The sequence below is a fragment of the Musca domestica genome, unplaced genomic scaffold, assembly GCF_030504385.1.
Source record: "Musca domestica strain aabys unplaced genomic scaffold, Musca_domestica.polishedcontigs.V.1.1 72, whole genome shotgun sequence".
Classification (NCBI taxonomy): Eukaryota; Metazoa; Arthropoda; class Insecta; order Diptera; family Muscidae; genus Musca; species Musca domestica.
The window spans coordinates 7,636-34,152 of NW_026712388.1; the positions used below are offsets into that span (position 1 = coordinate 7,636).

A 26,517-nucleotide genomic window follows, 5' to 3' on the forward strand; every position below is an offset into this window, starting at 1 on the left:
ATTTAGTTCTTTTCGTACAAATATAGGAAGCATTTCCAAATCACAGCCACATCTCAAACACAGATACCACCAGCAATCTAAATATCAAATTATATCTCTATCCTTTCACCCTATTCGAAATATAGTCCCATTCCGCACACTTCGTGCACTTGTAGTACACATTTCTAAAATCACCTCTTTATCACAAACCTACCATCAACAGGGATCCCAGTAAAAGATGTCAACATTTCAACTCCACCCTAAGCCAAACTGTTCCAAATTTCGTACCATTGGCTTATTGTTCAACTCAATCATTTAGTATTAAATTTTTAGAACATTTTAGTACTTATGTACCTATGCACTAAAACTGACGCTGGTGCAAAATTTCAAGATTCTGGCTTTAGTCGTTTCGTCTGGGTGTTGACTCTCAGCCAGTCAGTTATTTCGCCCCCTTTTTATACCCTCATGGCTATAGAGGGCATATATCAATTGATTGATGAAAACGTGCCTAAACCAAATAACGGTTTTAGACCCTAGGTCTCTTTGGACCAAATCCATTTCAGGACATTTGGCGTCGATCTAGGGATTTCCGTCCATCTGTCTGGCTGACTGGTGCACACGATAACTCTCGAAGGGAGTATCCGATTTGATCCAAACTGGGTACATCGTAATATGTTGGTCAAACTTAGATCAAGTTCGGAGATGGGCAATATCGGTCCACTCCTTCTGGTACCTCCCTCAAAAAATGTCAAAATTTCAAAAAAAAAAAATAATTTACTTAACAGAATGAGAAAGGATAATCCGATTTTGCTCCAAGTTTGCATATCCTAATATTTGCGTAAGTGCTAGGTCAGGTGTGAAAATGGGCAATATCGGTCCACTCCATCAAGTACCTCCGCCGCAAAGGGTAAATATTTTGAATAATTATAACTCTTATAAAATGTGATGTAAGTGTCCGATTGTCTCCAAATTACACATATCACAATATTTTGTCTAACCCCTGGTCTGTTGTGAAGATGGAAGATGGAAGATTGACCCACAAAGGGTCAAAATTTGGAATATTCATGAAGCTCATAAAACTCGAAATTAACATCCGATTCGATTCACTTGGCACTTGTCAAAATTTCCATCGACGCAATATCTGTTATAAAGATGATAGAGATCGGACCATTTCTTTTGGTACCTCTCCCACATAGGGTTCAAGAAAGAAAGCGAAATAAGCATCCAACTCGTTTCAAATTTCACACTCGAAATATTTTTTGCTAACGCAAGATCTCTGGTGAAAATGATATATATGTGCCAACCCCTTCCGGTATCCCACCCAGAAAGGGTCACAATTGCCAATGCTTACATCTGTCATACCTAGCGAAACAAGTCGGCGATTCTTTACGGCTTGCTATATCTAAATATTTCTCTTAACCAGAAATCTGATATGAATCAGTAATTTATCGAAATTTATGATTTCGCATAAAAGTGGATAAAAATATTCGATTTTCTTCAAATTTTCCACATACCAATATTTTTATCTGTATTTGATGATGTGTGAAAATGGAATACTTCGTTCCGCTATATTTGGTACTTCATGCATATTTCCATATTTTCACAAAAAATTCTTAGTCGATATAGTCCAAATCTGGCACGTTGTAATATTTACATCATCAGTCTTAGGTCAGATACAAATTGGTCAATATTGGGCAACATTTTCGGAACCACCTCTTTATCACAAACCTACCACCAACAGGGACCCTAGTACAAAATTTAAAAATTCCAGCTTCATCCGTTCACCCTGGATCAAACCGTTCCGAATTTCGTACCATTTAGTACAGTTCGAACATTTAGTACACATTTCCGAAGCCATTGTCATGTATCAAACCAGTATTGATTTTCATACCAAAGTTTTAGCATTATACGCTCATACAATACCAAAAGCTACCTTTTTAGAAGTTCAGTGCCATTTTAGAATTTTTCGTCACTTAATGTTCGAATTTTCGAAATTTCTTTGTCGCATCTATTTTGCAATCCCTTACCGACTCTCATTCCAACTTTCAGATATCTAGCTCATTCTATTTGTCCAATACAAAGAATTCAATTTTTAGTACTTTTTGTACCCTTTTGGTACGAATTTTCTAAAAACCTATTACATACCTACGCACCAAGACTGAGACTCGTGAAAAATTGTAAGATTCTACCTTAAGCCGTTTCGTCTGGGCGTTGATTCTCGCTCAGTCAATCAGTTATTCACTACTCTTTTATGAATAAAGATTTACCAAATGTTCTTCTTCTCCAACCCCTCGTCAAATGCAACAGGGAACTTTTCTGCAGAATATTAACAACTCAATTCAATACACATCCGAATGAATAGAGAAATGGTCAATAAATACATTTTCCGGTTTGTTTTTTCTCTATCTCTTCCTTTTCTTTTTTCTATTTTTCTTCCATTTTATTTATTTCCGATTGCATTTGCTTTCATTACTGGATGCTGGTAATATATGTTCGCAATAACAACGACAACAATGCTACAATTACTTGAAAACAACAACATGGATGGACGGACAACATCATCCTTCTTGGCCCTCAACAATTCTGGTTAAAACTCTAAAACACCGGTCTTTGTCATTTGTTGGGTGGTCAATTGGAATTTGTTGCGGCTATCCTTGGTCCTTATGAACATTTACAACTTGTCATCATCATCTTCGACGATGTTGTTGTCAATGTCATTTGGTTTGTCCGACAACATCTTATCTTATCATCTGGTATTGGCTGGGTTACATATGTGTGTGTGTGGATCAATTGGATGCTGTGTTACTTCGTCTCCATCTCCTGTTCGCCTTAAATCTTTGATTTACTGGATGGTTCCTAATGACTGCCACTGTGATGATGACGATGATGCTGCTACTGCCAATGTTACTTACAATTCATCCTTGTGGTCCTGCAATTTTCTAATAATACCAATAACTCAACCATTTCATTCAACCATCCCCAACCAACACCATCATCACTGCCCTCAACATCCATCCACTCAATCGTCATCAGACTTATGTCCAAGATTTGATTGAACTGGAATTCGATTCATTGTACAATTTGATTGTGGAGCAACGTGGCCACATCTATGTGTGCGGCGATGTCACAATGGCTGAACATGTATATCAGACGATACGGTAAGTAAAGTTCCAATCCGCAAAGTGATTGAAATGCGTATAAATTTTGTATCCATTCAACCATCCATCTATACGCAGTCAATCGGTAAGTATCTTTTATGATAGAAGATAGTTCTGAAAGATTTGATCTGACAGTGGATATTACACGAGTGAATTGTGGTGGGCGATTTAGATGAAAAATGTTTGGGGGAGTAATGAAGATAAAGTGCAATACTTAAGGGAGAGGATATTGATATTCTAATTAGATTGGATAACATGATTGTACATACAACAAATGATCTGTGGAAAAATCTACTGTGGTTGTTGTGTACGAAATTCGGATTGTCAATTTACAAGTGGAAAAATTTTTAATAGACCTCTTCTAGTGAAGACTTTAAGGTTTTCTAGTGAAGACCTCAAAGACTTCAGGGGAAGACCTCAAGGTCTTCCAATGAAGACCTCCAGCTCTTCCAGTGAAAACCTCCTGGTCTTCTAGTGAAGACCTCCAGCTCTTCCAGTGAAGACCTCCAGGTCTTCTGGTGAAGACCTCCAGCTCTTCTAGTAAAGACCTCCAGCTCTTCTGGTGAAGACCTCCAGCTCTTCTGGTGAAGACCTCCAGCTCTTCTGGTGAAGACCTCCAGCTCTTCTGGTGAAGACCTCCAGCTCTTCTGGTGAAGACCTCCAGCTCTTCTGGTGAAGACCTCCAGCTCTTCTGGTGAAGACCTCCAGCTCTTCTGGTGAAGACCTCCAGCTCTTCTGGTGAAGACCTCCAGCTCTTCTGGTGAAGACCTCCAGCTCTTCTGGTGAAGACCTCCAGATCTTCTGGTGAAGACCTCAAGGTCTACTAATGAAGACCTCAAGGTCTTCTAGTGAAGACCTCAAGGACAACTAGTGAAGACCTCCAGGTCTTCTACTGAAGACCTCAAGGACTACTAGTGAAGACCACCAGGTCTTCTAGTGAAGACCTCCAGGTCTTCTAGTGAAGATCTCCAAGTCTTCTAGTGAATACATCCAGGTCTTCTAGTGAGGAGCTCAAGGTCTTCTAGTGAAGACCTCCAGGACTTCTAGTGAAGACCTCCAGGTTTTCTAGTGAAGACCTCCAGGACTTCTAGGGAAGACCTCCAGGTCATCTTGTGAAGACCTCCAGGTCATCTTGTGAAGACCTCCAGGTCTTCTAGTGAAGAACTCTAGGCCTTTTTGGAAGGCTAGCGTGAGAATCAGCGACACCTACAGACATATGCACAGATGGACGGGTCTCAAGTGTTCAAAACGGATTTCATCCAAATATGCAAAAAGAATTTATTTTTCTATAAGAGATCTTACAACACTCTTACACAAAAAAAGTTCCGCAAAAGTCTTTTTGCTGCATATGAGCTCCAAAATAGCCCATATCTGTAGGCATATGGCAGGCTTAGAAATGTTATTATATCCGCAGAAAGTCGGTAAAATTACTTTTGTTTATTGAAGACCTATACAAGATATTCTCTCTCCATAGAAGACCTCTAAATGGCGTCTGTTGAAAAATATGCTGTGAAATGGCTTCTTTCAGAAAGGGCAACTATGAGGTCTTCTTTTTATTGAAGACGTGATCAAGTTCTTCTTTAGTGAACAATCTTTATAGATTTCATTCATTTCTTCAGGATACAGAAAATCGTTTAATGGTCTTCCATAGGTAACCGACAGGACCCATCTGCAAACTTACAGGATTTACAGAGATTTTTGAGGTCTTCCAAGTTAGAATTCGTTTAAAAGGCCATTTGGAGAACATTTACATTACTTCCATTCGTAGAATACTTTGTACTACAATAGGGTAAGTATCGTGTAACAAGACATGTAACTTGTACAAATTAGAGACCCTTAACAGGGGTTTATGCTAGGATTTCTTCTACAGATAGAATACGCATTACGCTCTTTCACATATGAAAGACTTTTGGCGTATCTTCTGTATATAGAGAAACCATCTGTCCATCTTCATATTTTCTACCTTCTTCAACTACGGTACTTCAATGTTTCCAAATATACACACACAAATATATTGATAACCATTTATGGATTTATATCATCTGTACTGCCCATCAATGTGTCCATCTCTATATTACTTGTCGGACATGCCATTATCTGGATGTGTGAATGGGTGATAAGTTATAAAATAACAATAAAGTAAATATCCGTTAAGAGAGAAAACCCATTACTTTTACTATCGGAAATATTCTAAGCATTTTTCAACATCATCTCCACTAAATTTAAAGGACATCAAGATGCTGTAGGAGAATGAGAAGATAAATGGTCAATAACTTCATTTTCATTTCAAAAGTGTAATAAACTAAAGCACCTTAGTATCGAATGAGTAAAGACATTTTATGGGCAAAAATAGGTGGTGGGTACGGAACAATGTCTTGTAGTTTAAAGAAATATTCTATGCATCTCTTATATTACAAAGAGATAATGCCAAATAGGATTTCATGGAAGGAATATTTTGTCCCTGAGTAATTTTGCAAATATTACCTCATTTATGAATGGAATAGATATTACATTTTTCGTAATTATGAGATTTCAATCAAAGCCACTCGTCCGGCAGCTGTTAAAATTATTCCTGTGACAGCTCATTATATTGTTTACAAGCGTACAATAGCCATTTGGTGAGAATTTTCCAGAAAAAAAAAAAGTTATTCGTGATGGAATTCAAGCGTGATGGGATGATTTCTTCATATTTGGCTGGAAAACCACAAGTGGCTATCGTTAGAGCACTCCAGCATTTAAATGTGAATAAATTATTTGTGTCTCGTACCTTCGCTCGTTACCGTGATACTGGTAACGTAGCCCGACGTCAAGGAAGTGGACGGAAGAAAACAACAACATCAGCATAAATGGTTCGAAAAGTAAAGGAGCGACTTGATCGAAACCCGCGTCGCAGTGGCCGAAATATGGTTCGTGAGCTGAACATATCGCAATATTCCATTCGGCAAATATTGAAAAATGAGGTCGGCCATTCAAATTCAAAAAAGTGCTAGAACTTACACCTCAAAGGAAAGAAAATAGACTTAAAAGAGCTAAATAGTTGCTTCGCTTGGCCGAAAATGGGTTTCTCCGATGGGAAAACATTCGTTGTCCAGCAGTTTGCAAACAAACAAAATGATCCTGTTTACTTGCCAAAGAGGTCAGCTGAACATGTGCACCTTCGGTTGGCAATTAGAACTCAAGTGCCGGCCATGGTGATGGTGTGGGCCGCCATAACAATCTATGGTCGCTCTCCGCTCGAATTAATCGACGTGGTATCAGAATAAATGCCGGATCCAAATATCAAATATTTCAAAATCAAATATTCAAAAATTCGTAAATATGTCAATCCTAAACTCTCATAGTAATCCCAATTCCAAATTTCCGGATTCCACCCCTATCTTGTTCATTCAAATCCAAATTATATACAAATTTTGTATCATTTTGTACACATAAGTACGACTTTCCAAAATTTCGTGCATAACGAAATCGTACAATGCAATAGTAGTCGTATTTTCAAATTTCAGGAATCCAACTCGATGGGTTCTCAAAAAATTTAAATTGTACCAAATTTAGTAACATTTAGAACACATAAGTACGAATTTTGTACACATAAGTTCGAATCATCATTCCTGCTCTGTAAGTTCACCCAAATCGAAATTGTACCATATTTAGTACCGTTTAGTACTTTTCGTCCACTTATGTATATACAAACTTCGAAAACTTCCTCCATATCCCAAATCCTACACTCTGGCAGTAATGCTAATTTCAAATTTCAAGATTCCAGCTCCAGTCGTTCTTCTAAATTCAAATTGTACTAAATTTAGTACGGTTAGTACTTTTCGTATACATGAGTACACAAAACTACCTCCTTACATCGACTCTACTCCTCAACCTGGATTCACATTCCAAATTTCACGTTTTTAGCTCTAACCGTTCACATGATGCAAAATGGTACCAAATGTAGTACATTTTAGTACTTTTCGTACGCTTATAGTGCGAATTTCCAAAATCCTTTGGTGTATGCGTAGTAGACTTCATCAGTGACCCTAATTCCAAATTTTAGAGTTCTGTATCTACTGCTTCCTAAAATACAAAGATTACCATATTTAGTACCTTTTAATACTTTTCTTACCGTTTTAGTACGAATTTCTAAAAACCCAGCCTCAACTGACCTCTTCGGACCAAGAGTGACCCTCAACCAAAATTTCAAGATTCAGTCAGTCTTTTACATATAAGGACCCATATATTTTTTTATACCCTCCATCATAGTATTCTTGGTCAGCATATAATTTAATGTTTATTGAATGACCTTCCGTCTGTGGAAATCACTGTAGCTTCCGAACGAACTGAAGTAGGTTGATAAAATGTGTGTTTGGTCTGCAGGACATTTGATATGGAAAATGGGCTATATAGGCCTACGTGTAGCTATAGTCCCCATATAACTGTACCTCCGTACATTCGGTATTATGATGATTTTAGCGACAATATTCACCGGAATTGTATCACAGTACAGGGTACTACAGTCTATGACAAAAACTTGTCTATGCAGGTCCAGGTCTTCGTATAGCCCCATATAACGGTACCTTCCCTATATTCGGCATTTTTATGATTTTAGCAATATTATTTGCCGTAATTTTTTTTTTTCAAATTTCGTATTTAAAGTTCCTATGCCAAAAAATTGTCTATTCAGGTCTTTTTGTAGCCCCTAAAAATATCGGTACCTCCTCATATATTCGGTATTTTGATGTTTTTGCGACATTATTCACCGGAATTGTGACAAGTTTCGTATTTGAGTATTGTAATGGCCTATGACAAAATGACCCCAATATTAACTCTCTATTTTCGGTATTTTTAAGATTTTAAAGAATTTTTAATGGATTTTACTTTTTACTTTATTTATTTTTTTTTTTTGTCCAAATGAAGGAGGGTATTTAAAGTTCGCCCTGTCGGGAATTTTTTTTATTGTAGAGGGAGAAAGGTGTGAAAGGATCATTCGACTTGCTTATTCTTGTATTATTATATTTCCTTTGTCTAGTTATCCGTACAAGCACTCCTTTCAATTGTCAATTATTTGTATCTGACCAAAACATTGTTAACTTGCCACATATGGAGTCAAAAAAAAAAAAAAAAACCTAAACACAAAGAGAATTGCTATTGAATTTCAAGAATAATGTCTGGCACATTGTTATTATAACAAAACAAAGTTTTTTTTTTTTTTTATTTTATTCATTTAATTGCTAGACAGTATTGTGTTGAACAATTCCATGTGATTGGATATGATTTGTTTGAATTCAAATATAACAAAATGTTATTTATTGAAATATGATAACCTAATGCAGTGGTTTTTGCCACCAACTGCATAATAATATTTTTTTTTGGAAAGGGCATTTCATTGGAATTTGAAAATAGCCAAAAATATAATTTTCTCTTGATTAAAATCACATGATTTAACATTGAAATTTACTCCCAAGATTCACTGACCACAAGGTAGTAGGCTCAACATTACATAATTCTTCCCTATTTCAGTTGGCTATTTTGATAAAAACAGAATTGAAAGTGTGAATTTCAAATTTCATGGAGGTAACAGAATAAAACAAGTAAAAAAAAAATACCCTCCACTATTTGGAAGAAATTTGCAGAATGTAAAAAAAAAAACTAGATCTTCAAATCCAATTGTCCGTTAGAGAGAGTAGTGCTTTACGAACTCCATTAAAAGATTTGAGATAATTCTGTTGAAAATTTCAAAAAATATCTTTAAAATATAGAACTAAATGGAGGTGCCGTTATGAGGATGCTATACGAAGACGTGGATATGCAAAGGCAATTTACTGAAGTAGTACCCATTGGGAATTTTTGATATTGAAAATGAGGCATATGGGTCACATTTTTGATATAGACCCTACATAATTATTTAATTTATTTAAGGCCCCTTTTTAACCACAACTGTTTTAAGTTCGGAATTTTGAGTTCGCAGCGAGTACTACTTTCTATGAAAAAAAAATCCCCCATACAAATTAATGTCTTCGAGTAACGATAACGTCCAATATTCGGAATTTTGATGATTTAAGCTACACATTTCAATAGAATTATTTTAAACTTGATATTTGGAGCTCGCAATAGGCATCACCTTCTCTGGAAGCCAATTGGCCGTAAAGCTCCACGTTTTCATATAGCCCCATAAAACTGTAACGCCTGATTTTTTTTTAATTAGAGCAGCAATTTTCAAAGTTATTTTTTACATTCGACAATATCTTCCAAATTGTGGAGAGTATTAAAAGTTCGGCCAAATTGACTACATTTTCACTTGTTTAAAGAAAATATCTTACAAGGCCAAAAATTTGAATTTTACCATTTTTTTTTCAATGACCTTCTCAGCAAAAATTACAAGATATGTTAAAAGCCATATTAGCCAAAAATTCTTGTTTTTAAGAAATATTTTTAAAAACCTTCAGTCATATGATTGCAGGGCTTATCAAAAATAGTATCCGATTTTTTTCCAAATTTGGTACATCGCAATATTTGTATCAAACATAGATGCCGTTTGGAAATAGGTCAGTTTCCAATTATTTTACTCTATACTTCCAAGATAGTTTTCCTATGGGTTACATGTAGAATTATTTGTACAAAATATGGGACAAATCGGTCCACGAATATGTATGGCCCCCATATAAGGGTATATCCTGACTTCAAATATTTTTTCACATTTTAGCCATTTTTTATATCCTCCACCATTCTATGGAGGGTATATTAACTTTGTCATTCCGTTTGCAACTCCTCGAAATACTCATGTCAGACCCAAGAATATATATATATATTCTGGATCAGCGTAAAATTCTAAGTCGATTTAGCGATGTCGGTCTGCCTGTCTATCCGTCTGCCTGTTGTAATGGCGCTATCTTTGAAACGAATTGAGATAGAAAACTAAAATGTTGCACTAATGTGTATTTTACCAATATGCAGGTTAAGTTCGTAAATAGGCCATGTTGGTTTTCGTATGGCCCCCAACAAACATTACCTTCCAATATTCTTATTTTGATGGTTTCAGCGACATTTTTAACTATTTTTTTTTATTTCGTATTCGAATCTCGTAGGGCGTATTTAAATTTCGGTAGGGGTACTTCAGCCTACGATAAAAAAATCGTGTATTCACGTCCACTTCTTTGTACAGCCCCCATACAACGATACCTCCCGACATTCGTTATTTTATTTGATTTTAGCGAAAACATTCGCAGAAATTTCGTATTTGAAGTTCGTAATGGGTACTGCAACCTGTGACGGAAAATTGTCAATGCATTGTCTGTCTGTATGTCTGCCTGTCCGTTCGTCTGTTGTAATCACGGTATCTTTCGAACGAATTGAGATAGAAGGCTAAAATTTTGCACACATGTTTATTTTTCCAGTAGGTAGGTTAAGTTCGTAAATGGGCCATGTAGGTCCACGTTTTCATATAGCCCCCCTTTACCGGTACCTCCCGATATACGGTATTTTGATGATTTTAGCGATATTATTCACCGGAATTGTCTCAAATTTGGTATTTGAAGTTCGAAATGGATACTACAGCCTACGACAGAAGACTGTCTGTGCAGGTTCACGTCTTCGTATAGCCCCCATATAAAGGTACCTCCCAATATTCGGTATTTTGATGATTTTAGCGTCATTATTCACCGGAATTCAAATTCGGTATTTATAGTTCGTAATGGGAACTAGAGTCTGTTTCGGAAAATTGTCTATGCAGGTCCAGGTCTTCGTATAGGCCCCATACATCAGTACCTCCCTATATTCGGCATTTTGACAAGTTTAGGTGCAATGCCCACCGAAATTGTTTGAGATGACGTATTTGAAGTTCGTAATGAATGCTACAGCCTATGATAGAATATTGTCTATGCTGGTCCAGGTGTTCGCACAGCTCCGATATAACGGTACCTCCCTATATACGATATTTTGATGATCTTAGCTACATTATTCACCGTTTATTTCAAGTTTCGAATTTGAATATGGTAATGACTTATGACAAGCAATGCCTATGTAGGTCCACGTCGTATACACCCCAATATAACTGCTATATTCGGTTTTTAAAATTTTAACAGAATTTTTAAAGGGTTTTATTTTTTTTTTTTTGAAAATTTCTATATTCGTTCCAAATGGTGGAGGGAATTCAAAGTTCGGCCCGGCTTTTTAATTTGTTTTTTTTTTTTTTTAAACATTGACCTTTTGTGGGAGACTTACCAGAAGGTATGGACCGATATTGCCCATCTCCGAACTCGATCTAAGTTTGATAATAATATTACGTTGTACCAAGGACTGTCTATTATTATTATTTTTCAAAGATTGTATAGCTAAGAATCGTGGATTCTTATACCCAGACTGCAAAGGTTATATATAATCTGATACAGCCAAAATTTGATTAAATAAAATAATGGATGAAATCTGTTGTAAATCATTTGTAGTCTATGTAGCGATGTTTGTTCAAATATTTTTTCAGGGACTCCTTGTTTTTTTATAAAACTTTCTGAACAAAAATAGTAGATTTTATAATCCAACAGATTAGTATCCGGAGATTTTGGTGGCCATTGTGCGCTGAAAATGAAGCGAGAAACCTCATTTTGTAACCATTCTTTGGCGGCGCATGCTGAGTCCTGTTGGAATGTCCATGGTCTGCGGCTAAAATGTTTGCGTGGCCAAGTCTTTTATACACCCTCCAGAATATTTTCGCGATAATATATGGCATTTATTTACGGTCGATTAATACGAGTGGAGAGCGACCATCGGCGGTTATGGCGGCCCACACCATCATCACGGCCGGCGCTTGAGTTCTGGTGGTCAACCGAAGGTTCCCATTTTCAGCTGACCTCTTTGGCAAGTAAACACGATCATTTTGTTTGTTTACAAACAGCTGAACAACGAATGTTTTCTCATCGGAGAAAACCAAATTCGGCAGTTCACCACTTTCGACCAAACGAAGCAACTCTTTAGCTCTTTTGAGTATATACTCTTTCTGTTGCGGTGTAAGTTCTTGCACTTTTTGGAATTTCAATGGCTTTATGCCGAACTCATTTTTCAATATTTGTCGAATGGAATATTGCGATATGTTCAGCTCACGAGCCATTTTTCGGCCACTGTAACGCGGGTTTCGATCAAGTCGCTTCTTTATTTTTAGAAGCATTCTGCTGATGTTGCTGTTTTCTTCTGTCCACTTCCACCTTCTTGACATCGGGCTACGCTAACAATATCACGGCAACGAGCGATGGTACGAGACACAAAAGATTCATTCACATTTGAATACTGGAGTGCCCTAACGATAGCCACTTGTGGTTTTCCAGTCAAATATAAAGGAACCACACATCACGCTTGAATTCCATCGCGAATAACTTTTTTTCTGGAAAAATCTCACCAAAATGTTTTTGTACGCTTGTAAACAATATAATGAGCGATTATTGGAATAATTATAACAACTGTCGGACGAGTGGCTTAGAAATGACAGCAGTCTGAAGTTGGTTGCAGTTTTTTTCATCTCACCCTCTATCGACAAACCAACTGTTTTTTGCTATTTTCTTTGGCATTGAAATTATTCAGAGAACCTCATCGACCACTTATAGACTCTTCTCTTGTCATACAAAATTTGAATTTTGCAATTACCCCGAAAGTACCCTTGCACCTTCCCTACGCTCTCTTCCCCCTCCTGTAAACATGATTGGTGGTAATCGAATTTCACAAGAGGATTTGCACAATATTGTTAAACATTGTTATCGGAATCTAATTTTATGTTTAACACAATAAGTATTAAATTAGTTTTTCGAAACTATAAATATTTTGTGGCCAATCATTGGCATTTGTAAGCCAGCCAGACAACAGCAACAACAACAACATGGGGAGTTGTTGGTAATGCTACTGCTGCTGCCGATGTGGGAATATCAACAAATTAGCAAAATGGCAAAACGAGAAAATTTACCAAATTATCGTTCGTTGAAAGAGGCCTCAGAACAAAAGCTCAACATGTTATCATGATTGTTGTTTTTGTTGTTGTTATTGTTGGTAGAGTGTAGTATAATTAATAGCCATTGCAAATAAAGATATAACAATATTGGCTTACCAAATATTTTGCCCAGACAGGAGAGGAGCAAAAAAGGAATCTTCTGCTGTTGCACTCAATGTTTAAGTGGTCAGAAAAGAAAATTAATTAAGTCAATGGGAGAAAGGATTTTTGAGGTAAATTGGATTTAAGAAAAATTTCGGAAAATATTTGGTAATATCTGAATTGAGCTTTGATTTAAATCAAAAGAGCAAAATATCAAAATTCAAGAGGATTCATGTGTTGAAGCAAAATTTTAAAGGAAATTGTTTTAAAATAATGGAAGGAAGCAAGGAGAGAGGAGGTAATGTTATTAAGGCTAAGTTATATTTTCTAAATGAAAATTGGTTAAAGGAAAGGTGTGGCATTGGTTCTCTATGCAGTCATTAGATTTAACACAGCGAAATTCGTATACAGGGAGAGATAAAAAACTGCTTTAATTTCTAAGCCACTCGTCCGTTTATATTGTTTACAAGCGTACAAAAGCATTTTGGTGAGAAATTTCCAGAAAAAAAGTTATTCGTGATGGAATTGAAGCGTGATAGTGTGAATTCTTTTTATTTGGCTGGAAAACCACAAGTTGCTGCCGTAAGAGCACTCCAGCATTTAAATGTGAATAAATCTCTTGTGTCTCGTACCATCGCTCCTTACCGTAATACTGGTAGCGTAGCCCGACGTCAAGAAAGGGTAAAGAAGCAACTTGATCGAAACTCGCGTCACAGTGGCCAAAAATGTCTCGTGAGCTAAATATATATCGCAATATTCCGTTCGGCAAATTTTGAAAAATGAGCTCGTGGTAAAGCCATTTAAATTTTAAACAAGTTAAAAAGCTGTAAGTTCGGCCGGGCAGAACTTTGAATACCCTCCACCATTTGAAACGAATTTGGAAGTTTAAAAAAAAAAAAAAAAAAATCCTTAAAAAATTCTGTTAAATTTTAAAAATACCGAATATAGCCGTTATATTGGGGTCTATACGACGTGGACCTACATAGGCATTGTTTGCCAATAGCCATTACCATATTCAAATTCGAAACTTGAAATAAACGGTGAATAATGTAGCTAAAATCATCAAAATATCGTATATAGGGAGGTACCGTTGTATCGGAGCTGTGCGAAGACCTGGACCAGCATAGACAATTTTCTGTCACAGGCTATAGCATCCATTACTAACGTCAAATACGATATCTCAAACAATTTCGGTGGGTATTGCACCTAAACTCGTCAAAATACCGAATATAGGGAGGTACTGGTATATGGGGCCTATACGAAGACCAGGACCTGCATAGACATTTTTCTGTCATAGAATGTAGTTCCCATTACGAACTCTATATACGTAATTTGAAACAATTCCGGTCAATAATGACGCTAAAATCATCAAAATACCAAATTTTTGGAGGTACGGTTATATGGAGGCTATACGAAGACGTGGACCTGCACAGACAATTTTCTGTCATAGGCTGTAGTATCCATTACGAATCTTAAATACCAAATTTGAAACAATTCCGGTGAATAATGTCGCTAAAATCATCAAAATACCGAATATCGGGAGGTACCGTTATATGGGGGCTATACGAAGACGTGCACCTACATGGTCCATTTACGAACTTAACCTGCCTACTGGAAAAATAAACATGTGTGCAAAATTTTAGCCTTCTATCTCAATTCATTCGAAAGATAGTGTGATTACAACAGACAGACAGAGGGACAAATAGACAGACGGACCTGGCTAAATCGACTTAGAATTTTACTCTGATGAAAAATATATATACTTCGAGGAGTTACAAACGGAATGACAAAGTTAATATACCCTCCATAGTATGGTGGAGGGTATAAAAAGTGCAAGAACTTACCCCGCAACAGAAAGAAAATAGACTCCAAAGGGCTAAAGAGTTGCTTCACTTGGCCGAAGGTGGTGAACTATAAAAATTGGTTTTCTCCGATGAGAAAACATTCGTTGTCCAGCAGTTTTTAAACAAACAAAATGATCCGCTCGTGTTTACTTGCCAAAGAGATCAGCTGAAAATGTGCATTTTCGGTTGGCCACCAGAACTCAAGCGCCTATGGTGATGGTGTGGGCCGCCATAACGGCCGATGGTCTTTCTCCGCTAGTATTATCGATCGTGGCATCAAAATAAATTGCGAATATTATCGCGAAAATATTCTGGAGGGTGTATTAAAGGCTTGGGCAGCAAACATTTTGGCCGCAGACCTTGGACATTCCAGCAGGACTCAGTACCATCGCACTTAGCACTCGCCACCCAAGAATGGTAACAAAATGAGGAAACTCGCTTCATTTACAGCGTAATGGCCACCAAAATCTCCGGATACCAATCCTTTGGACTATTGTGTCTAGAGTATTTGGGAAAGCAAGGTTGGCACTAAAAAATACCAAAATGTCGATCACCTCAAGCAAGCGCTTCGCCGAGAATGGGCCAAAATACCGCTGAGCAACACTCGGGCAGCGTGTGATGGTTTCATTGGCCGTTTTTTTGGCCATAATTCGTGTCAAAGGTGACCAATTCGAACAAATCTAAACTTATTCTAAAAGTTGATGCTATTTCCGACATTTTTTGCTTTCATTCAAAAAATTGAAAAGAATGTAAAAACTATTGCGTTTGAATTTGTTGCAGTTTTTATCTCACCCTCTAGATAATATTATTGAGGCTAAGCTAAATTTTCTAAACGAAATTTTTTTCTCTATGCAGTCGTTGGATATCTTTATATGACCTTTCAAGCAATTTAAGCTTCCACGGCCTGCACCCAAATTACTCTCTTTTTTTGATCATCTTTTTGATTTGCTCTTCCATATCCTTAATATTTTTTCTGTCCAAATTTGGTACTAATTCTTAAAAACTAAAGTCGTCATTTTCTCTCCAACATCTGCAAGTGTCCTTCACCTTAAGAATGCAGAACACAAACAAAAAATGCCTGTTATTCACCTCAAGAGTCTCATGTCTTTGGAAGAAACAGACAATGATTAAAAACTTAATCACATTTTTTCCTTTCTTTTATTTTTTTTGATGAATATGAACGAAAACAAAAAAGATAACAAAACGAACAAAAACTAAACGGAACAATGCACAAAAAAACCTTGATGACAATTTGCATTTTTTTCCACTTGTCTGCCTCTTGTTTGCTTTTAATATTTATAAAATAAAGAAGATTACTTCGTAAGTTTGCCTTTTCATAAATGGAAGCAGGTACACAGGAAAGACGACAACATGGGGCAACAAAACGAAAAACAGCTTTAAAAGGACCTTCGTAAACAAAAGACGTTGAAAAAGGCCCGAAAAAAGAGTCAGAGAAGGACTGGACGGTCCATAGAAGAGCTGGAGGTCTTCTATCGCCCATAGAAGAGCTGGAGGTCTTCTATCGCCCATAGAAGAGCTGGAGGTCTTCTATCGCCCATAGAAGAGCTGGAGGTCTTCTATCGCCCATAGAAGAGCTGGAGGTCTTCTATTGGCCATATAAGAACTGGTGGTCTTCTATTGGCCATAGAAGAGCTGGAGGTCTTCTATTGGCCATAGAAGAGCTGGAGGTCTTCTATTGGCCATAGAAGAGCTGGACGTCTTCTATTTGCCATAAAAGGGCTGGAGGTCTTTTATTGGAGGTCTAATCTGGCCCATAGAAGAGCTGGTGGTCTTCTATCGGTCGATAGAAGAGCTGAAGGTCTTCTTTCGGTCCATAGAAGAGCTGGTGGTCTTCTATCGGCCCATAGAAGAGCTGGTGGTCTTCTATCGGCCCATAGAAGAGCTGGTGGTCTTCCATCGGCCCATAGAAGAGCTGAAAGAAAGTAAAGAAAGTACTATAGGTCTTCTATCGGTCCATAGAAGAGCTGAAGGTCTTCTATCGGTCCATAGAAGAGCTGAAGGTCTTCTATCGGTCCATAGAAGAGCTGAAGGTCTTCTATCAGTCCATAGAAGAGCTGAAGGTCTTCTATCGGCCCATAGAAGAGCTGGTGGTCTTCTTTTGTCTATGGAGGATCTGGAGGTCTTCTATTGTCTATAGCGGACCTGGAGGTCTTATATTGTCCATAGCTGACGTGGAGGCCTACTATTGCCTACAGATAACCTGGAAGTCTTTTATTGCCTATGGAGGACCTGGGGGTATTCTATTGCTTATAGGGGATCTGGAGGTTTTCTATTGCCTATAGAGGACCTGGAGGTCTTCTATTGTCTATAGCGGACCTGCAGTGTCTCTATTGTCTATAGCGGACCTGCAGGGTTTCTATTGTCTATATATAACCTGGAGGTATTTTATTGCCTATAGATGACCTGGAGGTATTCTATTGCCTATAGATGACCTGGGGGTGTTCTATTGCCTATAGATGGCCTGGAGCTCTTCTATTGCCTATAGAACACCTTTAAGTCTTCTCGGGTTCATAGAAGGCTTTTTGGTCAGCTCCGATTCAAAGCACACCTAGAGGTCCTCATGGGTCCATAGAAGACCTAGAGATCTTCTTCGGTCCATAGAAGGTATGTAGGTCTTATTTAGGCCATAGAAGGACTGAAAGCCTTTTTCGCTCTACAGATGTCCTGAAGGTCTCTCCTATCAACAAAAGGTCTTGATATCTTCGCTGATTTTTATTATTTTTTTTCCAGTGCATATTACTATAAATCACCACAAAGTATTGTGCGGGTGTATGTTTGTTTAGAGTTGTTCCTTTCATTGCTTATAAACATATTAACGTTTTTGAAAAAATTCTCTTTACTCACCATTATTTCTTTTCTCCCATTTCTTTTATTTGCGTTTCTCGTCTCGCTGGATGCTCCATATATTCCATGTGGGTGGTTGCTGTGTTGTGCTGCAAATGCGATGTGTGCCATGTCATGACTTTGACTCAACAATGTGTTCCTTACACCGTGTGTGTATGGCGTCCGTGGAATCCTCTTCGTGTGTGTTGGTGATATGGAATCTCTTTGGTGTGTTTTGTTACCTTCAACACTTTATACTGGGCTCCATGCTGTTGTTGCTGCTATTCATTCATTCACCATTCGTTCGTAACGGTAGGAAGTGCATTGCCGGAAAAGAACAAAAAACAGAAGCGGAAGTTGAGACATTTTTACTAACATTACGTGTAAGTATAATCTTAATAATGACGATACTGATGATCTCCATGATGATGATGATGCACCACTCACTTATGTGGCTTGATTTGGTTGTTAGTGTATGGCTTGTCTAGCGAATTGTTAGCGGCGAATTGTAACAACATAATACCAAGAAATAGTTATACAATGCAACATTGTTATGGGAGCATACTGGGTACATACATTTATTTGTAATGTAGTAGACTCTATGATAAAATGGAGGAGGACTGTTCGCACTTTATTTTCACAATGAAATCATACATTTACAAAATGAAGTGAAAATTATGTGAGCAAGCGATAGGAGTAGAGATGTGTGTCGTTTGAGGATATTTTTTTTGGGGGATTGTTATTTAGTCCACAAACTCCATGAGTTCTACAGCTACCAACATAGATAAAAAGATAAATTAAGAGAAAAATGTAAAAATATCGTATCAATATTCTATCAACACAAGATCAGGTGTGAATATGGAATATGTCGGACCTCTGCTCTGGTATCTCCTCCAAAACGGGACAACATTTTAAATACTCATATCTCTCATTATATGCGTAATACGTTCCCGATTCTCTTTAAGATATACATATCCCAATATTTTTACCAAAGCAAGTTCTTTTTTGAAAATGAGGTACTTTCTGAAAATGAAAATGAGGTACTCTTCTGGTACCTTCCCCACAAAGGGTCATAGTTTTAACTACTTATTTCATTCATAACTTGCGAAACAAGTCAGTGATTCTATTCAAACTTTGTAAATCTAAATATTTCTATCAACTAGATATCAGATGTGAATATAGAATTTCGGAATATCGGCTCATTTCTTCTCACACCTTCCGCACAAAAGGTTAAAATTATGATCAACAATTATTCCGAAAAATTGGTTATATATGTCTGATTATCTTTTAATTTTGCACATCAAATATTTTTAGCAGTAGTAGATGAAGTGGAAAATATAAGAACAAGTCTCAAATAAAGTGAAGGTTTATATATCCCAAATCAGATGAAAAATGTATAATATTGATCCCATCCTTCGGTGTCTCCTCCATATATGCTCAACATTTTGAATAATCATAATGTAACCTTGTGTGTGTTTTAAAGTATTAAGATGTGTGAAATTTGAAAAGAATCAGATGCTTATTTCATTGGGCGTTATGTTTATTCAACATTTCGACCCTTTGTGGGGAGTACCAGAACGATAGGTCCTCTGTATGTCATAAACACACCAGATCATATGTTCTTCCACAGCACAAATATAATTAGGATTTGCAAAGTTTGAACAAAATCGGTTATATCTATTTATGAGGTAAATCATTTTTTTAAATGTTAATTTTTGTGCGGAAGAAACCAAAAATTGTGGGCCTATATTGCCAATATCCGAACTGTTTACTATTATTATTTATTTTTGGAAACCAAATCGCAGGCAGAGTGTGTTGCTCGAATGTGGAGTTGCATTATCAATTGGGTGCCTGACCCATAGAAAGGCTTCGCTCCTAAACAAGGAGTCGACCGCGTCTTAATAACGTGCAAGCGAATTGGTTCTCACTTTTTGTGGTGGCATTGGTAGACGCATTGTATTCACCCTGTGCTGAGACCATTTGAGATAGACCGCAAGACACAGGTATCCGAACGCGATCTAAGTTTGATTATGATTGAGAATTCCGACAGCCCTTCTATCTACCGAATTTAACCTGGAATTCTTCTGCTGTCTTTAGGAGGTCTTGAGGTCTCCTGTCGCTTATAGGATACATTGAGTTCTCATATTGTCTATAGAGCATACTTCTCCTTTAGATCTCCAAATTTTCTATAGAAAACTTTAAGGCCTCTTATTGTCTACAGAAGATCATTAGCCCCCTATTTTCTGTAGAAGAGCTTGAGGTCTTCTGCATCCTATAGGACTGATGGCTCCAATTGTCTATAAAAGACCTAGAGGTCTGCTATTGTTTAGAAATGATCTTGAGGTCTTATATATCCTAGAGAATCTCTTATTGTCTATAGAAGGCTTTGAGGTCTCCTATAGCCTATATAATACTTCGAGGTCTCCTAGAATTTAAGGTCTCCTAGACTTTGAGGTCTCCTATAGGCTATAGAAGACTTTGAGACAATAGAAGACTATTGTCTATAGAAGACCTTGAGGTCTCCTATCGCCTATAGAAGACTTCGAGATCTCCTAGAATTTGAGGTCTCCTAGACTTTGAGGTCTCCTATGGGCTATAGAAGACCTTGAAGTCTCCTATCGCCTATAGAAGACTTCGAGGTCTCCTAGAATTTAAGGTCTCCTAGACTTTGAGGTCTCCTATAGGCTATAGAAGACTTTGAGACAATAGAAGACTATTGTCTATAGAAGACCTTGAGGTCTCCTATCGCCTATAGAAGACTTCGAGATCTCCTAGAATTTGAGGTCTCCTAGACTTTGAGGTCTCCTATGGGCTATAGAAGACCTTGAAGTCTCCTATCGCCTATAGAAGACTTCGAGGTCTCCTATCGCCTATAGAAGACTTCGAGGTCTCCTAGACTTTGGGGTCTCCTAGACTTTGAGGTCTCATATATATAGAGGACTTTGAGGTCTCCTATAGGATATAGAAGACTTTGACATCTCCTATTGTCTATAGAAGACCTTGAGGTCTCCTATTGGCTATAGAAGACCTCCAGCTCTCCTATTGTCTATAGTAGATCTTGAGGTCTCCTATTGTCTACAGACGACCTTGATGTATAGAAGACCTTGAGGTCTTGTATATTGTAGACCTTGTGGTCTCCTTTTGGCTATAGAAGTTTCATTAAAAAAGTATGAAGAAAGCTTGGGCACCGCTTAATCGACTCTAAATGTCCTAAAACGAATTTCGCTCAAATAGAAAAAGGTCTGAAACTTTTGGTCGTATCGTATGTCTCGCTTAAAGTTATCATTATTTTTGAGTTGCTGCTAAGGCAGAGAGTATGTGGTTGCCATTCCAACAACTTCCGGATTTCCAACAAAATCAACTGTATTTTCATATTTTGGATTCTTAGTTTAACAACGGTACCTCCTGATTTTTAATATTTCTATGTTTCGTTGTTATTTGATATTTCAGATTTCAATCTTAAAAAATATTCCAAACAGGCTGAGTATCGAACTCACAATCTTCAGTTTTTTAGTCGAACTCGCACACCCACTCTATGCCGTCGGTTCTCATTACTTGGATATTCTTTTGCTTTGCATTTTTTGGAGAAGTAACCCAATGCAAAAACATTGTTGGATTTGAACTCGACTATGTTCCTATCTATGATCCGAAGATATATGTTGGGTCCAAGTTGAGTACCCGTTTTAAATTTTTAAAATGATTTATACTCTCGATAGCGAAAAGGATAAATCTCCCTCTCTCTCTCTCTTTGTTGGACAGTTTCATATTCTGAAATATAATTTGGAATATTTAACTGCTCCAATTTCAACTTTCAAAGATTTTCGTTGGAAAAACTTCAAATATGGCAACCTTGCCAATTGCAAAGCTATTCCTAGCAAAGGATATTTGTACGAGTATCTATGTAACGACACACTTTTGTGCAGTAGCATGTAGAGAGATGCGTGTACGGCATATTTACTTTCAACAAACCGAACCAAACCAACCAGTCAGCGCATTTGTGGTTAAGAGAATGATAAATGTATGAGGTTAAATAAAAATTTCGCTTTGCTTCATGGTTGAGAGGAGCAAGAAAAAACATACACACACACACACACACACACACAATTTTATAAATATTTTATAAGACTTCTTCGAATGAAATTCGGTAACGGCACTTACAATGCACTTGGGTTGTAAGTACAACAATGAATAGGTCATGGGTTCGGAAAGGATACACCTAAAATCTACAAATGGATAGAGATTTCAGGGAAGGGGAAGAAAATGTTTAAGATTTTATTTTCGCTTCAAGGAGAATTTTTTGGAATCCGGCTTCTTCTCAGATAGCCAATTTTTTTTTCTTTCCACTTTAAGTGTTCAATTTAGGGATAGATATAAAACAAGGACAAGTTTTTATTTTTTTATACCCTCCACCTCGGAAAAGAGGGTATACTAACGTTGTCATTCCGTTTGTAACATCCCTAAATATTGGTCGTAGACCCCATAATGTATATATATTCATAATCAGCATAAAATTCTAAGTCGATTTAACTATGTCCGTCTGTCTGTCCGCCTGACTGTCTGTCTGTTGAAATTACGATACTGGCCACATTATTTGACGTAGAGCGTCAAAATTTAGCAGAATAATTTGTATTGTGTCTAGAATGGTTGGTATTGAAAATGAGATATATCAGTCCACGTTTTGGTATAGTCCCCATATAACGGTACCTTCCGATATTCGGTATTTTGATGATTTCTGCCACATTTTCTCACGGATTTGTCCGAAAATTGGAATTTGTAGGTTAAAATGGGTCCTAGTTCGTGTGGCGAAACATTGTATGTATAGCTCCTCGCCTTGATATAGCCCCCCATATAACGCTACCTCCCGATATTCGGTATTTTGATGATTTTTGCCACATTTGTTCATGGATTTGTCCAAAAATTGGTATTTGTAGGTCATAATGGGTCCTAGTTCGTGTGGCGAAACTTCGTATTTATAGGTCCACGTTTTTGTATAGCGGAACCTCCCGGTATTCGGTATTTTCTAAAAATTGGTATTTGTGGGTCATAATTGGTTCTAATGTTTCCATGGTCAGGGTATTATGTCTTTGTGCATTTGTTTGTAACAGGCAAAAGGAAACGAGATAGACCCACAGTTCCCTTTGATGATCTGCATAGAATCAAATTCTGCGTCGATTTATGCATGTCCGCCCGTCTGTCCATGTATTTTTGTGAACAAAGTACAGTTCGCATTTATTACCCGATCTAGATGAAATTTTGCACAAATCATTTGTTTGGCCCAAGGGCGAACCCTATTGAAATTGTAGATAATCGGTAAAAATGTAGATATAGCTCCCATATATATCTTCGTCCGATTTGCCTTTTATTGTGCACCAAACGTGTAATATCAGCCCGAATAGTATGGAATTTTGCTCATACAACCAAATTAGGCCTGAAAATAAGTATGCCAAATTTGATCGAAATCGGTTTAGATATAGCTATAGCTCCCGTATATATTGTTCATCCGATATGTTTTTTTTTTTTTTTTGTCCTCCGCAGCCATAATATGCACTCTGTAACAACAATATTTGGGGAAATATATCAAATACAGCTCAGAAATATCTTTGCCAAATTTTATTGAGATCGGTTGGGATTTGGATATAGCTCCCATATGTAACTTCGTCCGATTTACTTTTTTTTGTGCACCAAACGTCTAATAATTGTCCAAATGGGATGGAATTTGGCACATACGACCGAATTGAGCCTAGAAGATAGTATGTCAAATTTGGTGAAGATCGATTCAGATATAGCTATAGCTCCCATATATATTGTTCATCCGATTTGTTATTTTAGTCCTCCGCAGCCGTCATATGCACTCTGTAACAACAATATTTGGGGAAATATATCAAATACAGCTCAGATATATCTTTGCCGAATTTTATCGAGATCGGTTCGGATTTGGATATAGCTCCCATATATATCTTTATCCAATTTCAAATTAATTGTGCACCAAACGTCTAATATTTGCCCAAATGGGATGAAAATTGGCACTTACGACCGAATTGAGTGTAGAAGCTATTATGTGAAATTTGGTGAGGATCGGTTCAGATATAGCTATAACTCCCATATATATCGTTCATCCGATTTGCACTCCGTAACAACGATATTCAGGAAATTATATGAAATACAGCTCAGAAATATCTTTGCTAAACTTTATCGAGATCGATTCAGATTTGAATATAGCTCCCTTATATATCTTTATCCGATTTCAAATTAATTGTGCACTAAATGGATAATACAAGTCCGAATTTAAAAGATACAAAAGCTTCGGCATATTTGAACTTTAAATTATAATTATAATCATAGCGTGTATGATTGAATTCTCCCATAAAAACTTTTAATTGTTATGCGGGGCTCTACTAAATTAGCAAAGTGGTGTAGGGTATCATAAAGTCGGCACCGCCCGACTTTAAGACTTTCTTTACTGGTTTTACTTGTTTATTTTTATTTCATTGTAAAATAATTAATTCTCATTCTCTTCTCTATTTTCCTTCCTCTCTACCTCGCAGGATGAAAATCGCTACCACGAGGATATATTCGGTATTACCTTAAGGACGGCCGAAATACACACCAAATCAAGGGCCACGGCACGTATAAGGATGGCCTCGCAACCTTAAGTTGCCGGCCAGCCAAAAGGCTTTGGCAAAGTAACGAAATCAATGGAAATGTAGAGTTCAAGATCTGAAGATGTATTGCAGTTGCACAAAAAAACCACGCGGTTCTTTACAAAAGAATCACGAAAAGTGGAAACCACAACGGAAGACAAACACACAAATTTTATTAAAAGCAATTTACAAAACTTTCAAAAAGACAAAATTTTTTTCGATATATCAATGTATGTATGTGTATAATTTAAGGACAAAAAAATAAAAAAAAATAAAAAAAAAGGACGAAGGAAAAATATCAAATAGTTAAAATTACATTTCTTCCTCAGTGTACTAACTCAAGATAAACGAAAACAAAGTTCTTCTATTTTTAATACTACGAATGTTACAACAAAAAAATATCACCTAAATACAAAGAAACTTTAACGAAACCTTGAAACGATTTCAGCAAAAAAAAAGAAAAATCAGAAAAATACACCAACAAATACAATTTCAAAAAAAGTACTCACTGAAAACTTATTTTAAATCATCTCAAAAATTACAAAGAAAAATATCAATGAAAAATGATTGAAAATCATTGAATAAATAATCTGTTACATTTCAATTTTTGGAATATCTTGTTGTGTAGTTTTTTCGATTGAATTTAAATTAAAAATTAAAATATTTATCTAGTCTAATTTAAAAGAAAAATTATTAAATCCATATTTTATTCTACTTTGATAAGTGTTATTTCCCAATTTTTCCCACATAAGAAAACACGAAGGAGCAGAATACTCTCATATCCATGCAAAATATTCACAAATTCAAAATGTAAATCAAAATATCTTTAAATAAACGAATTCTGATAATAAAAATAAAAAAAAAAAAAAATATTTTATTTATTTCAAGTGTAGTATAGAAGAGCTCATGGTCTTCTATGGGGGAATAGAAGAGCTCATGGTCTTCTATGGGGGAATAGAAGAGCACACGGTCTTCTATGGGGGAATAGAAGAGCTCATGGTCTTCTATGGGGGAATAGAAGAGCTCATGGTCTTCTATGGGGGAATAGAAGAGCTCAAGGTCTTCTATGGGGGAATAGAAGAGCTCAAGGTCTTCTATGGGGGAATAGAAGAGCTCAAGGTCTTCTATGGGGGAATAGAAGAGCTCAAGGTCTTCTATGGGGGAATAGAAGAGCTCAAGGTCTTCTATGGGGGAATAGAAGAGCTCAAGGTCTTCTATGGGGGAATAGAAGAGCTCAAGGTCTTCTATGGGGGAATAGAAGCGCTCATGGTCTTCTATGGGGGAATAGAAGCGCTCATGGTCTTCTATGGGGGAATAGAAGCGCTCAAGGTCTTCTATGGGGGAATAGAAGCGCTCATGGTCTTCTATGGGGGAATAGAAGCGCTGGTGGTCTTCTATGGGGAAATAGAAGCGCTCATGGTCTTCTATGGGGAAATAGAAGCGCTCATGGTCTTCTATGGGGGAATAGAAGCGCTCATGGTCTTCTATGGGGGAATAGAAGCGATCATGGTCTTCTATGGGGGAATAGAAGCGCTCATGGTCTTCTATGGGGAAATAGAAGACCTCAAGTCTTCTATAAAGATTTTGAGACCTCATTGTCTTCTATGGGGAAGTAGAAGACCTCAAGTCTTCTATAAAGATTAGGAGACCTCAAGGTCGTCTATGGTCTTCTATGGAGCTTAGAAAACCTCCAGGTCTTCTTTGGTGATTAGAAGACCCCAAGGTCTACAGGAACGTAGTGTAACTCAAGTTCTTCTATGGACCAGGACTTCAAAGTCTTCTATAGAGCTTAGAAAACCTAAAGGGAGCTAAGAAGGCCACAAGGTCTTCTATGGGACTTAAAAGACCTCAAGGTCTTTAATTGGGCTTATAAGACTTTGAGGTCTTCTTTGGTATTTAAAAGACCTCAAGGTCTTTAGGTTCTCCCATGGAGCTTTAAAGACAACAAGGTCTTCTATTAAACGTAGAGGAACGCAAGGTCATCTATAGAACTTAGA

At 37.1% G+C, this 26,517-nt stretch overlaps 1 protein-coding gene across 1 annotated transcript; it reads left to right on the forward strand.

Moving 5' to 3' along the window:
• Window positions 1-3,012: 3,012 nt before the first annotated feature.
• On the forward strand, window positions 3,013-25,358 carry LOC131806320 (nitric oxide synthase-like; the record flags this gene model as incomplete). The annotated part of the gene is made up of 3 exons (XM_059130293.1): window positions 3,013-3,137; window positions 18,196-18,262; window positions 24,425-25,358. Coding segments are annotated over 3 exons (300 nt in total), but the record flags the coding sequence as incomplete, so codon positions are not given.
• Window positions 25,359-26,517: the final 1,159 nt, after the last annotated feature.